This window comes from Nymphalis io, chromosome 1, assembly GCF_905147045.1.
Source record: "Nymphalis io chromosome 1, ilAglIoxx1.1, whole genome shotgun sequence".
Taxonomy (NCBI): Eukaryota; Metazoa; Arthropoda; class Insecta; order Lepidoptera; family Nymphalidae; genus Nymphalis; species Nymphalis io.
In genome coordinates, this window is record NC_065888.1 from 10717029 (window position 1) to 10734556 (window position 17528).

General features: G+C 32.3%; 1 protein-coding gene across 2 annotated transcripts in view; it reads left to right on the forward strand.

Annotated features, from left to right (window-relative positions):
• The first annotated feature begins 3219 nt into the window (after nucleotides 1-3219).
• LOC126775688 (insulin receptor) overlaps nucleotides 3220-17528 on the forward strand; it is a 61166-nt gene continuing 46857 nt past the window's right edge. For both annotated transcript variants that reach the window (XM_050497792.1, XM_050497861.1), the window contains exons 1-2: nucleotides 3220-3424; nucleotides 10183-10325. In XM_050497792.1, coding sequence (XP_050353749.1) covers nucleotides 10226-10325 — 100 coding nt within the window. In that variant the 5' untranslated portion in view covers nucleotides 3220-3424; nucleotides 10183-10225. The remainder of the gene's footprint in view (nucleotides 3425-10182; nucleotides 10326-17528) is intronic.

The window sequence follows — 17528 nt, forward strand, 5'->3', positions numbered from 1 at the left end:
TTGATCTGGTCGTGTTGGTTACCTTCCCATCGGATTATGAGAGCGAAGAATTAGAGATTGCACTTGAGCTTGCGCACGTACTAATTGTTCATTATGATATCTTATCCGCAGATGGCTAGTTTACCTCAATGACCGTGAAAGAAGTGGTGAACAGCATTAAGGTTAGCGTAGGTATTGTGGGAGATATACACCACTGAACGACGTTCTTTCTTATTTAATGCGCTACCATAATTATAGAAAAGTGAAGATAAGTTAGCGACGCTTTGCCACAACAGAGATGGTCGAAGTATGGTGGCGTGTTTCTCCAAGAAGCTGCCTAAAGAGAAAATACACTGATTCACTAGACGGAAAGGGCCCCGAACTTTCCCAGGAAGTAGCCGCACGGGACCTTTTCGTCACTAACCGGCGACGGTACACACCGAGATTATGCGTGGCATGGTAGGGCAGCCTCGCGAGCTGACTATCCACGCTTGAGCCCTTATACTACACCACAGGTGGCTAGCAGAACAGCAGTTTCTTTGAGACTCCCTGTCCGGCAAGTCAATAAAATTTCCACCAGCATTGGTTCACAGCCGCCTCCACTGAACAAATATATATCGTGGCAATGCTCGCTCGAGTTCTGGCTGTACGCTGGCTGACCTCGAAACGTGGCTGCAGGCCACTTCACGAGTTTTTCACCTTGCGTACGGTGGTAACAAACCAGACGGTTGATTAACATCTCACCACAGGATGAGCAGATGGTCGCTCATATATCCCTAAGTGGCGTCTTACGACACCCATGGGAGAAAGACGGGCAGTGAATTGTATTCTGACACTGCACGGATATAATAATGCACAGCTTGCAATAAATACCATACAAAATAATAATTTATTACAAACTCTTAACTTATACAAACTATTAAGAGATTAGGCAATAAAATATTTATTAAAAACCATTAATTTTTAATTTTTATGAATAGGTAGTGTCAACAACATTTACAATCACGATCTATATTACACGTGCAGGTCGTAAGTGTGAGTGCATTTAATAAAACAGTAACGTTTGCAACGGTACGTACCTTTCTTATATATTTATATATTTTTGCATTTTTTTTTTATATTTATATGATTATGCTACAATCTTTAAGACATTGTTATTTACTTATATATTTTACTTTAAACGTAAAAAAAGTTTACCCAATTATAGTATTACACACGACAGCACATACTTCTGATGACCGATAAGATAAGATGGACCGCATAGAAGATCCCTATCCAACTCACTCTTGTCTTCAATAAACCCGGATTATTTATTTAAATTGGATGAAGAATTCACATAGTTTGTGCGTATAAGAAATAAGTAAGTTAAGCACTTCGTGTTATGGGAAAGATGTCGTTGACGTAGGGGTAGACATTAACTTCTAGACTACTTCTAAACTACATTAGGTTCTCCGATGGTAAAAGTGTGCAGGGGTTATTAGAATACGGTGTGTTTGTCTCGAACGAGCGATGGACTTGTAACACGAAACGAAACCTTAATCAGTCTTAGGGTATTGTTACTGCCTGAAAAATGTTTGCAGGACATCAACGTGGCTCCATCGTGGATTACATTACCACAGAACAACTATGTATTGCTTTATTCCGGTTTTAATAATGAATGAGCCCGTACAAACGTAAGGATATCCCACGGTTGGCAGTGTTATGACAGTGCAAGTAGTGATACGTATATATTTCTTAAACACTTCAGATTCGCACAGTACTTACTGACACTGTAGGAATCTAGAGTATATTGACGAAAGGTACCACTTACCACCAATGGCACCATTTGCAGGCCTTTCGTTAATTTAAGAAAATATTTTTAAGACAAACGTGAATATCCCGATCAAGTATCTTTTAAATATTGATAATGATGACTAGGGCATCCAATGCCTGGTATACTAATACTGGAAGATTTCCTGTTCAACGGCCTTGGGAGAAACCGCATTGATGATTGGTCAAAAAGTCATTGGCTCCCAGGTACGCTAAAAACTTAATATGGTTTAATACATTAAAAATTCGGATATCAAGTTTATTTGTTTACATGTAGTATGTAACAGCCCATAAAAGTTCCACTGCTGAGCTAAGGCCCCTCTTTTTTTAGAGAAGATTTGTAGCTTACTCCAGACCGCTTGTCCAATGAGGGGTTCCACCAACCCTTTATAGTTTATACCTTCTTGGAAACAAACAAATGGTTTTATTAATAGTTTTACTTGTGTAATGTTAAGTTACTAGAGTATTTAAAAAAAAAACCCGACGGGAATTACAAATAAAAAAATTGCTAATGTGTTGTTTTGTAGACCATGTCGCATAATAAATGGATTTTTTTCAGTTTTAACATATAAGACGAACAATGAAAACTATTTTAAGTAATACGTTTATGTTATATCACATTTATAAATTGTAATAAATGTAGGTACCAAATAAATGTTTGGTTTAAAGAATTTATTTTTATTGATGATTTCAACGCAAACGAAGCTCTAAGTTATAACTATTGTTTAGTTAAATAAATAAAAATATTGTTATTTAATTAAATATCGATTATTATATAAGACGTACTGCCTTGATATTTCGCACTTCATTTGCTATTCATTTCATAAAAAAACATATATTTACTTTATGCATACCTAGAGTTATATTCGATAAGAAAATGTTTTATATTCTATTAAAACAAGTTTTTAATTATTTTAATATGAGAAGTATATAAAAATTTATAAGCATTTATATTATATTCTCAATTCCGTTTCATATACGTACAAGTTATCTAAAATAGCTAAGTCCTAACTTCTGTTCCTAAGTTTGGTTGGTTTATAATTGATTTATTTATTATTGTTAATTATATCTAGTACCGAAATTGTATTGATATTTTATTTGAAAGTACAAATCAAAGCAAAAACATTGTTACAGATTTTCGCCTCATAAGTTAAATTAACTGTTGTTGTTGTTCTAAATTATAAATAAATCATAATATATTGTAGCCGTAATTCTTTCGCGTACGTGTGCATGGGTGCATGCATACAAGCAATGAACATCGTAATGGGCGCCAAGGTTCGTTCAGAGCAATCGCGTCCCCTCGCGCCCTACCGAACCGACCAAAAAAATAAGCACGCGAGAACGGGCGAGCCGCATTCCTCGACTGGGTCGACGGCACGGCCCCGCGCGCACCTCTTCTCTCCGCCACCCCACCAGTCGTTTGCGCGCGTCGTTCATGATAACTTGTGTTCGTGTTGTCAGCTCTCTATCGCGCGCAGTGTTTACAATACAGTGTTGTTGTTATTAACAAAATTTACAGCCAGTGTTTGGTGTCGTGACAAAGTGAATACACAGTTGTCAGTTTTGCTGATCCTTGTATTTTACATGCAATAGTGTATTGCGGGGGCCAAACAAACACGGCAGGCGCCGAGCTCAGGTAGCGTTTCATGTGTTTTCAATCTGATTACGACTGGGCTAATCTGGTTCATGAATGCCGTGTGAGGAGTAAATTTGTCTTTAGGTTTCATAGTACAGGTGTAAACTTTAAAATCCACGTGACCGCGTATAAGAATCGGTCACCACGTGGTGCGATGGTGTAAACAAGTCTGTCTGTCTCTTCGATGAGGCATCGCATTGCCGTTTGCTTGGAGCGAACTGAATCCGGACTCTTTAACGCGACTCTAGCTACGCACGCTCTATATCCCGCACAAATAATGTATTCAGTGAATTGTAATAGTAATATTAATTATTAAAAAAAACAAGACTCAACAATCACTTATATTTCAACGAATTTGGCACGCCAGTGTTTTTTTATTATTATTATAATAACCTAATTTTATATTATATATAAATTCATTCAATTTATAATGACTTAAAAATAGATAAAATTGTCATTTTCATTCATGTCAATTCCCACATTTATTATTTCATAAATTTTTATTTTGTATCGTTTATATAATTTTTTAAACAGCTTCTTTACATTGGGATGTAGATATGTAATTAATTCATTCGCATTTCTCGGGCAAATTAACAGATAAAACCACAGATTATAGATAAAAAACATTATATTATAAATATTTAAAAAAGGGCCATATATAAGATAAACAAAAAGTATATCCTATCCTATTATTAAGTGAAAAATGGAAGTGGCTTTGAAATTACGTTATATCTATTCATTGTATTTAACTTCTCCTCAAAAAGGGAGAGGAGGCCTTAGCCCAGCAGTAGGACATTCAGAGGCTGTTACTGTACTGTACTGTATTTAACAGTATTTTGCCTGCTAGTAGGCCTGTCTTCTGTAAAAGCTATTAATCTGTATGCGAGTTTATATTTTATAACTATTTTGTCATAACCTGAATGTTTTATGTTAATTCTTAAGATATTATGTCTTATATTATCTTAAGATATTATTCCTAATATCTTCTAACGAATATTTCAGCTTTCAAATTTGTTTACTTTTTTTATATTAATATTTTTTTTACAAGTTATAAATGATTGTTTATGTACTTCAATTAATTGAATTTAAACATTTTATCCTCCTTTACGTAAAAGTTTTCAAATAAAATCCGTAAACATGATCGCAAATAAAAGCCGTAATTGTTTAGGTACACGATTTAAATGCAATTACAATACTTTCCATTCAAACATCAATTCGATAGTTTCGGCCATTACCTTTGTAGCATTCTATTAGGTAAAGATAAATGAGAGACTCGTCACAGACGGAGACGGAGCACCCGCGCCGGACACAAGTGACCGGGAGCGTGACGGCTTGACGAGTGACGGTCTGACGGAGATTGATAGGTGACAGGATGCTTGAAAATGTAAGAAGCGACATTAATATGCCACAAGATCTTTTCATCGTTACGTGCTCATTAAAATTCAGTACTGGAACCAAAATGAATAGAACATAAATATTAATTATACACCGACAATGCATATTCCAAGTCGCTATTATATACAAAGGCATATTATTTTAACATTTCACCTATAATCTGAGTAATAATATAGTAATTTCAAGTTGACGTTGCGATGAAGTATGTTTAATTTTATCTATCGTTCATTAAAATAATATATATTAAGTTGTAACATTCAGAGGCTGTTGGCTGTTCGCGATAAGCGCACACGTACAAGCAACACAACAAATACCTTGAAGTCTTATCAAAACAATGTACCGAAAACAATATTTTCATATTTTGCAGTTGTAGCCTTGAATTGACTTATTGATACTTGATAACTTACAAGCAAATCGATCATATTATGCCTAAAATAAGATTAATGGTCATTTTTTAACCTGTATGCATACTTATCTCATGTTAAAGTTAACATATATTTTTTTCGTATTTCTTAAGCAAAAACAAATTACAAAATATTTTTTGGATCATATGTGTTATGTTTTGATTATGTTTTCCGCAAGAAATAAAAACACTTCGACGCGTCTTGCCAACTTAAAGAAAAACACAAGGTAATTAATGTTACCTTTAAAAATAAAAACGAAAACTTGATTATTATTCATAATAACGAGGATTTATACATTCGTTGTCGGACTTTAAATCTAACTTTCAAGCGGTTTGTTTTGTCAACCATTTACGGCGTTAATTATAAACGTTGCTTAGCGACTGTTTAGTTAACTGCTACTATATATATATATATATATATATATATATATACTATATATATGTGTGTATACATACACATATTACCAATATTATATGATCAACAAACAAATTAGCAGTTATAAATGTTGATGTATACATTTGGTCAAAACAACAATTTTTAGGGTTCCCATACCTCCAGGTTTTAAAAAACCCCCATGGTATCCGTTCGTGTATGTAAGTAATAATTGATTGACGAAAATGAAGATGAAATAATGTTTGTTCACGTCTAATTAAATTATTATTTGTCGATGTTTGATTAATTCAGATTTTAATATTGTAACTCTTTTTATTTCATTTGAAACGATGATGTATAATTATTTGCATTTTGCATTATATTTCAAGCAATATTTAACCTTACCTATATGAGACTTAATCCGGAACAGTCATTTAATAACATCCGATCACTCGACATAAAATTACCAGCCTATACAATTATATAAAACGACTCGCGACTCTCGCGCAACGTTGTCGACTGAATAATACATACACTACAATAAACGAACAAACCAACCTTATATTGCGACCTAAAAGATCAAAGGCTCGTACTTGACATATATAAACGAAAGAAATATTAACTTATTAAATTATAATATCATTAACACAGCATTTTTAAATTAAAATAATTGTTTTTGGTAAAAATATTTCTTTACTAGGATGCATCTTATAATAATGTAATGCTTTTAGACACTGTTTCTGAAAATTAGTAAATACTAGCTATAGATACGTGTCTTCTATTCATTAGATCTAAAACATCTTCATCCGTCATGTTTTTTTTTAACTTCAATAAATATAATTAAGGTTAAAAAATCGATCATCGATATGTGACAATTTTTTTTTATTATTTAAAAAAATATGTATTTAATTTTTTAATTTTAATAGCATGCAGTAAAATAGTATTGAAATTTTTACATATAAGAATCATTTTATATTGCTGAACGTTATTAAAACTAGTGCGATAATTATTTTACGTAACGTCGCAATACGCAAGCCAGTGTTTGTATTAAAATTACCTTCGTGGAATGTGGCATGGTTTGCTAGACCGTAGACGAAAGCGATCCGTCAATGTTATCATTATCAATCTGCAATGAGGTTATCCTGTAGCGTCGTTGCACGTTTTTAGCTACTGTCGGCGCAGATGTCGGCAGGGGTGGGGTGCAATGTTTTGGCCACCGAGCATCGCGCCGCCGCACTGGCCGCGGGCCGATCGATCGTGTTGCGTTGCGCTGTCCTATTATTTATTACCAAAAATATGGCGGCGTGGTGCGGCATGCGGTCGTCAACCTCGTTGTCCGCCACGCTATGGCGAGTAAACAACTTGGAATGCAGCGCGGGAAACTGGTACTTTCCTCCCTTCCCTACCTACGGACTTCTACTGACGTCGCATGCCAGTCACTGCTACGAGTCCTACTGTCTCGTTTATACGTAACCATTGTACAACCTCTTTTTACTTCTGTCTATTTCGAGTCAATTTTTAAATTATACTACGCTTGTAGTATTAGCCTGTAGATTTACGTTAAGCAATAAGAAATGATAAGCGTATTTGTTGTAACTTTGTACTAAATCCTAACGTACAACGTTGTTGTCTTCAAATCCAGAACCTGTTTAAGGTTTCTTCTAGGCAAGCGTGCTGCAACGGTCACACGCTGACCTATTAAGTGTAAAAAAAGTCCCAATTATTTGCTATACATGTTTGTGTAGAAACCAAAAAAAATAGGTAAGATGAGATATAGACCCAAATAATTATTTTAAAAATACTTTTGATCAGCTTAAATCAATTATATTGTAAATTTATTTATACTTAGCTTATATATGCCAAAATGAAAATGAAGATGTGGAGAATAAAAGTGGTCGTAAATGAAGTTGCAAAAAATATAAAACATTTCATTTTTAACTTTAACTTTCTACTTCTATTACTCTCATTCACCATATTTTGAATAATTATTATAGTTATAACTTATAATACTATACATATAATACATATATACTAAATATATTTTGTTTTTAATCATATCAATATGGCAGTTCGTTACCGCTGTATAAATATTTGAAATTGGAATACGTTGTAATTCAACCCGGTCGAAACGTACATCAAAATTATTACATTATTATTATTATATATTTAAATAAATTTATACGACCTACACCAAACGTACCATGCCAGTCAACACTATAAAAAAATATAATTTGATTATATGGAGTTAAATTTGATACATTTTGTTTTGATTGGTTAGGTCGTTATCTAGGCAAGTTCAAAAACCTTATTGAATAATGCGACAATGCGTAGCATACCGTCATAATGACGTGAGTGTTTGTACACAGAACACGTAGATTGTAGATAGATATAGTATGTAAGCGTATACATACCACTGATTTCATATGCGTCTATATTATATGGCATGTTGCACAACGTGCGGCGCCACCGCGGTCCTTGTGCAGCAAAGATATCGTATAGATTTGCATAGGCTCGTGACCGAATACCCGATTTAGCTTTTTATATATAAAAGTTATTTACGAATACTGATAAACTATACAACAATCTGACGATTATATATATATATATATATATATATATATATATTTCTTAACCTATAATTTACCTTAATTCGAAAAATCGTCAAATTGTATTATATCAGTGATCGAGTATTTGAATTATATTTTATTGTTTTTGAAACATAGCGATGTAGTTCCCTATGTCACTGTAACATAATGGTACGGCTTTGCACAGGACCGTATCAGAGTAACACTATTGCCGAGTATCAATTTTGGATTAGATAGTGAATGAGTCAGTGGAATTACAGGCACAAAAAAGTTTTTTTTAAATCTTATGGTTGGCGTATTAGTATTATTAGTGTAAGCATTATTAGTAGGAATTATTTTCACCTCAACATATTATGCAGTGTCTAATGTGTATGGGCGGGTATAGTCATATTATGTTCATATGTCTGCGTCGTCTGCATACTTCTTAAAACGATCAGATTAATGCCGTCAAATTTACGTTTATTAATAAAAATCTGTATGATATAACGAGCCGGTTGGCGTGGTTGGTAGAACACTTGCCTTTCACGCCGAAGGTTGTGGGTTCGATTCCCACCCAGGACAGACATTTGTGTGCATGAACATGTCTGTTTGTCCTGAGTCTGGGTGTAATTATCCATATATGTATGTATTTACAAAAAAAAAGTATTATATGTAGTATATCAGTTGTCTCGTTTCCATAGCACAGGCTTTGTACAAGCTTAATTTTGGATCAGATGGCCTTGTGTGAAAAATGTCCCAGGATATTATTATTATTATATAATACTGTGGATTCTTTTAAATGACGATATTATACTTGTTTCGATAACACAACTGTTAATAATACCAATTACATTGTCATAGCGTAAAGATTATTTGCGGAATAAAATAAATTTGTATTTTTTTTTTCTATTAATGTGTACTATTAATAGAATAGTATCAATTAATTTTTCACGCGAACTAGCCACCGTTGATACCAGGTTAATCGGATAATGTTTTTCCTAGTAAATATTTAGCCGTGGCCTAATGTCGTGGGAATGTTGTAAACTCCCACGTTCATAATCGAAGCCTTCATGCCGTCTCTTCTTGCTAACAATGAATTATATCTAGCATCAATGATATGCAATCAGAAACAAATATAATTCTTACTATTTTATTTTTTTATATTCAAAAACTGGGATAGATATCGTAGACAAATATTTTCATCATCTTTGTGCCCTACACAAAATGTATGTTTTTTTATTTAATCAGTTCATTCATAGAATGTAATTTGACGAAAAAAACAGATTTTTTCGTCAAATTCTCACGTAAACTGTATCTTATTCTTATTCTCCAATAAGTGTACTAGTTTACTGGTGGTAGGGCTTTGTGCAAGCTCGTCTGGGTAGGTACCACCCACTCATTAGATATTCTACCGCAAAACAGCAATACTTGATATTGTTGTGTTCCGGTTTGAAGGGTGAGTGAGCCAGTGTAATTACAGGCACAAGGGACATAAAATCTTAGTTCCCAAGGTTGATGGCGCATTGGCTATAAGCGATGGTTGACATTTCTTATAATGCCAATGTCTAAAGGCGTTTGGTGACCACTTACCATCAGGTGGCCCATATGCTCGTCCACCTTCCTATTCTATAAAAAAAAAAGTGTAGTTTGTGAATAAGGGTACAGTTGGTGTACATTTACTTTTTTTATATTATATTCACTTATTTTATACTAACCTTCATTAGCTCAGTCAAATTAATGCCGCGATAAAATCTTATCTATACTCGATGAGCTGATATTTAAAGTCAATGACTTTAAGATATGATGACATAAAGACTATTTTTGCTCTAAACTCTTATTTAAGCTTAAATTAGTATCAATTTTAAAATTGCATTAACATCTGCAATTCCCGTAAAGCATAATTGTATATACTTACTTTATTTTACGGGAATTTTTGCATCGTGAACTGTGTCATGGCTTACTATATATGTATGCATGTAAGTATGAATTTATTTTATTTAGTAAGGTAATATAATTGTTTTAGCTCGGGTCATGTGGAGGAGGGCGCGAGGGCGCGGCGCAGCGTAATGCGGCGCGCGTGCGACTGGGTCGCATGGCCGGTGGTGGCGTGCGCGCTGCTACTGGCTTGTGACTACGTTAGCGCTGGTGATATGCTCGCACCTGGAAGTAAGAATATAATTACTACATTATAATTTTATACACTAATTTTTATAACCTTATCACTATTTACAAAAATAAACTAAAACTACATAAGTAATTGTGCAACAAACGGTATCACAAATATATCACATCTTTATTTATGTTTAATAACGGCGCTGCTGTGACAAAAACTGTACTTAAATCGACATAATATTTTTAGGCGGTATAAATAAAACCAAACGTAAAGAGGTCTGGAATGTTCATTTAATTAAAAACGGCGTGGGAGCGCTAATTACATTTTCAGGCAAGACAATTTTGTTATGTAGCTTCCTGCGTTCGATGCACGTACGACAAGTAATAAAAGTAAATTTTTTTTATTTGTCTAGTATGGTTTTTTGTTTTTATTTGTTAAAAAAACAATATCATATGACGTCACATTTCCGACGTCACTACGTTGTAATGTGTTTAATTTCTGCTTATAACTTATCTCGTACTCGGCGGAGACGGTAAAGGAGGGAGATGTTATAGATTACGTAAAAATAAATATAATTAACTTTACCCTCTGTAAGGCCGGACTGGAAATTTGTAATGGGAATATTTAATTGTTTACAAAATCATATCCATCTTAAAAAACTACTTATACGATACAAACGATATCTCGGGTTCGAGAGTATTTACTGTAAAATTACTTTTAATTGTACCATTACATGTTACAAAACGAATTATTATTAATTTAAAAGTTACTAGCAAGGCTAGAAGAGGGTGACATGAGTGAGAAGCGCGTATTTTATAAGAAAATTGACTATTAGGCTGTAAAAAACAAAAAATATTATGACAATAAAAATTAACAAGTTTTTTTTTTAATAGGAGATTTTGTAATATTTGATTTCAAATCGGTCCTTTATTATCTAAATACCGTTTAGAAATTGAATATTAGTGATAAAAATATTAGTTTCGAAGAGATAGGAAATTTTAAATTAATTGATCCCAACTGTAAACTTTATTCCACGTCTTAAATCAAATATGGAACTAAAATTGTATATTTATTAATAGAAAAATGCAACGGAATATCAAAAGTTTCGGCGATATCTATTTTGACTTGCTAATAAAAACAGAGGAAAATACGGATTTCTTGGGCATTAAATCTATTGTGTATTAAAAATAAATACATGACTCGTTATTAAATTAGAAATGTCTTAGCTGTCTGTCTAATTATCCTGTACCTATTAGCTATATATATCTAGCTACGTGTCCTGCAGGGGCCTTTCCACCTTTCCCTGTAAAAAAATATGCTGCATAATTCCGTTTTTGTTTTAAAATAAAGATTGCGTGTCACAAACAAATCTAGCAAAAAAAAAAAACAAACGTGCTAAGAAATGACACGTGATTAGTTTTTGCGCTTTATCTTTTTTAAAACCGGATAAACGATAACGACCTTGTTTCATAAATTGTTTCACATAAACAATTGTTTATTTATTAACGAATAATTAAAAGTAATGAATTTAATACGTTGCATATTTGAAATTTTATAAAAAATATATCTTACAATGATTGGTGTTTGTTATGGATTTGCATATTCTTATAATTTTAACTCTTTCAATATTAATTTATACGTTTCTGTTGCCAGTCCACCAACTACAGGGGCTGAAGAAAAATAAAATGTATATATATCAATGTCTGTTCTACTCGTATAATTTAATTATTAAATATAAAAGTCAATTAAGGATAAAAATTAATACACCCCTGAAGACATTCTCAACACAAAACAAGGATAAAAAATGAGAAAAAATTAAAAAAAGATTGCGATAGTGCTGAATTGACCTCGATAATTAAATAATGTGTATTTTATTAACCACCAACTTATATTCTGTAATAATTTCTTAAATATATAATTATTTATATTTCATTTTAAAATAAATCAATGATTAAAATTTCGGTTCAGCTGAAGTTTGCGGAAAAACAATAGAAAAAAATCTGCTAAAGAGTTGAAAGCGAAAATATTAACTAATAAACTTAAATTAAATTAATAAAACTTTTTAAAAAATTTAAAAATGTATAAATTCTTTTTTATATATAAATAAAATAAACAAAAATTATATTCTGTTTATTCTCCACAATAACTGACGTACAAATTAAATAAGATCAATATATCTATTAAAAAACTTAAATTGATTTCAATCAAAGTAATCTGATTTCTATGTTTAAAAATAATATTTTTATTATTTTCAAGAGATAGAATGAGAGAGAGAAGTGTTATTACAGCAACTAAGTATATAATATCTCAAGTGCCATGGTTCGCATTACCTGTGTAAGCAGTGCTTTTTACTTCTTGCAGTAGGTGCGAGTTTCTTCGGGTGGTGGTGACCACTTACCAGGTGGAGGATTTGCTCGTCAGCATTTAAAAAAATGTTAATAACTATTTTTATATATATATTTACATAATATATGATATTTACAAAAGATATGGAACATACAATAAACAAAAATACAAATATAAAATTATGTCATTATCGTTACTAACATGTTAGTACATATAATAATTAATATTACTATTGAAGTGGCCGTTAAAAGTACGTATATAGTTTTTAATGGTCATTGTACCTATCAAGGGCACAGGTTTCGGAGCGTGGCGGCCGGGGCCGGGGCCGCAAGCTGGTAATCGGCAAGTAATGTAAACAACCGGCCGAGTTGCGGCGCGCCGTTAACACTCCGGATATTTGCAAAAACTTCCGCGGCCATTGATCCTAGCCATCGTGGGCCACTCGTGGGTCGCTATTTTTTATTTTTTTTAATATTTTTTATTTGGACGTGTGCTATTGAACTCGATGCGTCGTGCTGCGGCGTGCTCAGTATCAAGCCGCCTTTTAATCCGTCAGATAACGACTCGACTTGAATACTCGATGTGTTGTTTGTTTGTAATTCCGCTCCGCTCGACGCCGACGATCTGAGGCCTTGTTTAGGAGGCGCCCCGCGTTATCTTGCGAACAGAGCCGAAATTCATTCGAGCGTGTAATATGTGCGCCGCCCGCCGCCCGCCGCCCGCGCACTTCGCCGATATCGAACTCCACGACGTAAGAACATGCCTTTTCGACGACATTCCTTGTAATTGTTTGTTTTATATTACTTATTTTGGTATTTGTTTTTATCCAAGTGATAACGTACAATTATAAACTTTTAATTGTATCAAAAAATATTTAAATGCTTTTATGAATTACATTTTTATGAGATATAATTATCTTGGTATCCTAAAATAAACGTACAACCTATCTATATTAATTAGTAGAAAATATTTCAAACTTTTTCCTAATATTAACAACGGATATAGCTCGACCCACTTTCTCACCATTCATAAAAATATTTTACTATGTATTCATTATCGGGCTATGCTAGCTAGCTGGTAACTGTTTCAGTATATTTTTCCCACGATAGTAAAGGTATTTGCGATCGACTCGCTCTCGGTGAGTGTTTTTAACGTGACGCTATAATAAGGTTGCCAATCGTTCGTTATAATAAACGTATCCTTTTTCTTCGCTCCGCCAAGTATGTCAAAATACTTTTTTGTTACGATGCAAATTCTCATAGCCTCTTCAATGAAAGTAAAAGTAAAAGTTGAAGTTCGTTGAAGCCGAACAAAAAAAAGAGACAAACGCCTTTAAAAAATACAACATAATGTGCTTTACGTAAAACAATAACGACGAAAATTAAAAAACTTTGTACTCTACATTTCATAAAAAAACTGTTTTTTTTTTCTCATAACGGAATACGTTGTTTTTTACAATAATTTCGCAACCCTATACATTAATAAAATGCGGCCTAATGTGTGAATTTATAAATACTTAGCAACACGAAAGTAGCCATCCATCACTCCATGTAACGTCACGACCATGGTGTCGGTACGCACGTGTGATGTTGTGCCTCACTAATATTTTACATCGTCATTTCACAACGTCATGTAAAATTTTGCCTATCCTTTTGAGGAGTTGTGTTTTAAACAAACAATATCAAGCAATGTTAAACGTAATTAGTATGTAAACTAAATATATTGTCATATTATTATTATTTAGAGATTAAGGTATCGTAATTGTTTGAAAGAAATATCTCCTAGAGCGTCGGTCTGTTAGTTTGGGTGCTAATTTACATAATAAAATTAACTGAATGTCTATTAAATATATTGAATTCATTCACAGAACAAGTACATATGCGAAATACCTTACTGGTATTCGCAAGTATTCGTAATCGGCATGTGATGACTGATGGTGATGGAAAGTTACAATGATGCGTTGATTCATGGCATGGCAAACTCCTAAATATTTGTCTGTTGTGTTTTTTTTTTATATATTAATCTAGATTTTTTAACAACATTTAAATCGTGATGTATTATAGTTGACACTATCAGATTATTTAATGGATTTTTTAAATTATTATTGTTTATGTTTATTTTTGTACAGACGGCAATACCTTAATATATATATTTATTATATAATGATATCTTTATATATATATACAGTCTGTTTATTAAAATGATAATAATTTTGGAAATCATTTTGATTTATTTGTATTTTTATAAAATAAATAAAAATATTAATTTGTAAATTATAATTTATACATGTAGTATCTTAAAAGATTCTTAAAGAATTGATATTAGAAAAGTTTTTATTCGTCGGAAGGCGGTGCATTACGACCTATTAGCGCTGGCTGGAGTTTCAAGTCTCGGAGTCATTTCGTTCGATTTTGACGCTAGTACGTACGATTACTATGATTGATTGAAATATTTTATATATTATTAGGATTTTATTTAGGTTTTTTTTTTTTCTTATACATGTAAATGTTTAAAAAATAACTGAAGATTAAAAATACAATGTATATATACACATACAAATAAACGTATTAATTTTATTACGCTTTCATGTTTCTTGTAGATACAATTAATTACTAATGACAGGTAATGACTCGAAAAATAATATATATTTTAGGGATATAACATAAACATGAAGTTATGATAGATAGGTATAGGTGTGATTGTGATTCTAATTCTAATTGTTAATGTATGTTATATAATGTTATGTTTAATTATCATGTACCAAAAGTATGGGCCTTGATGCTTGAAGAATAAACATATTATTATTATTATATAATTAATTGCCCTACAGGAGCCAGGAGCAGCCACTATGTTAACGTCGATCACAAGCCACTATCTAACGACTTTTGGACCCAACAATACACGTTGGGTCCAAAAGTCATGAGATAATTAGACAAAGTCTTAATTATTTGAAGCGTGTTTAATGAATAGCCTCGTCTTAACCTAAGTAGCATCTTATAAAGTATTATATAAGAATCAGCGCACACTACAACATCATTTTGATTGATTTTGGCCACGGCGGCTTATACTGCACAGGACATATTAACTATATTATACAAACAGCACAAATCCTAGTATAGTAAAAGTAGGGGCTGTAAGTTTCATAATATTTGTTTTTTTAGTATAGTCATAAAATACGAAAATTTGGTTTCTAAGATAGTCGCTGACGATGATCTAGTACAATAACATTTTTTTTCCTTTTCTGGCGTATGACGATAACATATTGTATATTTTTTTAATTAATTAGGTATGCAAAACTTGAAAGACGTCATTATATGGAAATTCATAAGACATTTTATAGGAATCTAAATATTTATTTCGAGAGATGACAGTGTTTTTTTTTTAAATAAACGTCCGTGAAAACTGCGAAGGTCAGTGGCATTGCGCCGCGTTTCACTAAAAATTTGTAACAAGGTAAACATTTTATTGCTCTTGTATAAATTTTAGATTTCTACGAAAATTATTTTTCCAGTCATTACCTGTCATTAGTAATTAATTGTATCTACAAGAAACATGAAATTCACGCTTGTCACGTCAATAGTCTAAATTTAAAACGGGTGAAACTGCGAAACGCATATACTTATATATAGTATATTAATACGAGTATCCGAGTATGAAGGGAAAAGGGAGGACCACTAACGCATACCGTTTGCTGTAAACAACGTGTGCAAAATGCAAAAAACACGGTCGGTTGAGTAGTTAAGACGTGAATGTGTAACAAACAAATAAACAAACTTACTTCGTCGTATTCATAAATGATATTAGCAGTACTATAAACTGCTCAGAAAAGATTTATTTTATAATTTTGTTATAAAATACTTAGAATTAATATTTTTACCGTCGTTTATTTGTTAATGTAAATATTTTGCAATAAATAAAGATAAAAAATATAATATCAAAATTAGTAAATCTATTTTATTGTATGTGTATTATTAATTTTTAATTTAGATTATTTATTGTATAATAAATATATATAATTATTGATTGCAAAGAAAATTAAAAAAAAAAAACATTCTTAGTGACGCTTATGTGACGCTTTCAAAATTCGAGAAATTTAATATGTAGTATTTTTGCAGATAAATAAACGCGTTTATATAAGTGTGATATGATGTTTTAAATAAATACTATTTTCTATTTTATTTTATTTTGTAGGTTTCGAAATAAATTAAGTTTATTAAAAATTCAAATTTAGCTTAAATGCAAAAAAATGTCAAGAGTATAAAATAATGAGGGGACTTCGTCATACATATATGCTTTGAAATAATATATAAGCTCTTATTAAGGTTCTATGTAAATATCATATTTTCCTTCATCCTCGAGATAAGTTGGGAGTCAGATTTAGTGACACGCAAAACCTTATCTTTAGTGCAAGTCGGCTACATCGCGTGTTTGAGTATAGTGAATGCTACCAGCTGTCGGGGTCGATGGCCGCAACCGAGACAACCCCATCTACGACCCCCGGTATCAACACTCGCCATGAATTAAACTTCCGTTGGAAAGCTAACTGCGCACTTTGTAACGGGATACCCCCTTACAACGATTGCTTATTATTAAATGCATAATTAAAATCAATAACAAAATAACCGTTATTCATATGACATGTAACCGAAAACTTACAAAATGTTTATCTGTCTTTGTACGGCTTAGCATTTTTGTAAATGTTAGTTTATCGTATAATTTTAATATTTCACAGCCAAGAAGGACAGTTTAATCCTGCTTTTGCAACAATATTACGAACTTTCATAAAATTTTTGATGTGCTTCTTTCCAATTAACAGCTTTCGTTCGATTTCGCAATCATATATTAATAGATAAATCGAATACCTAACCAATTAATCTATTAATATCTATTAAGGTATTCTTCTTTGGCTG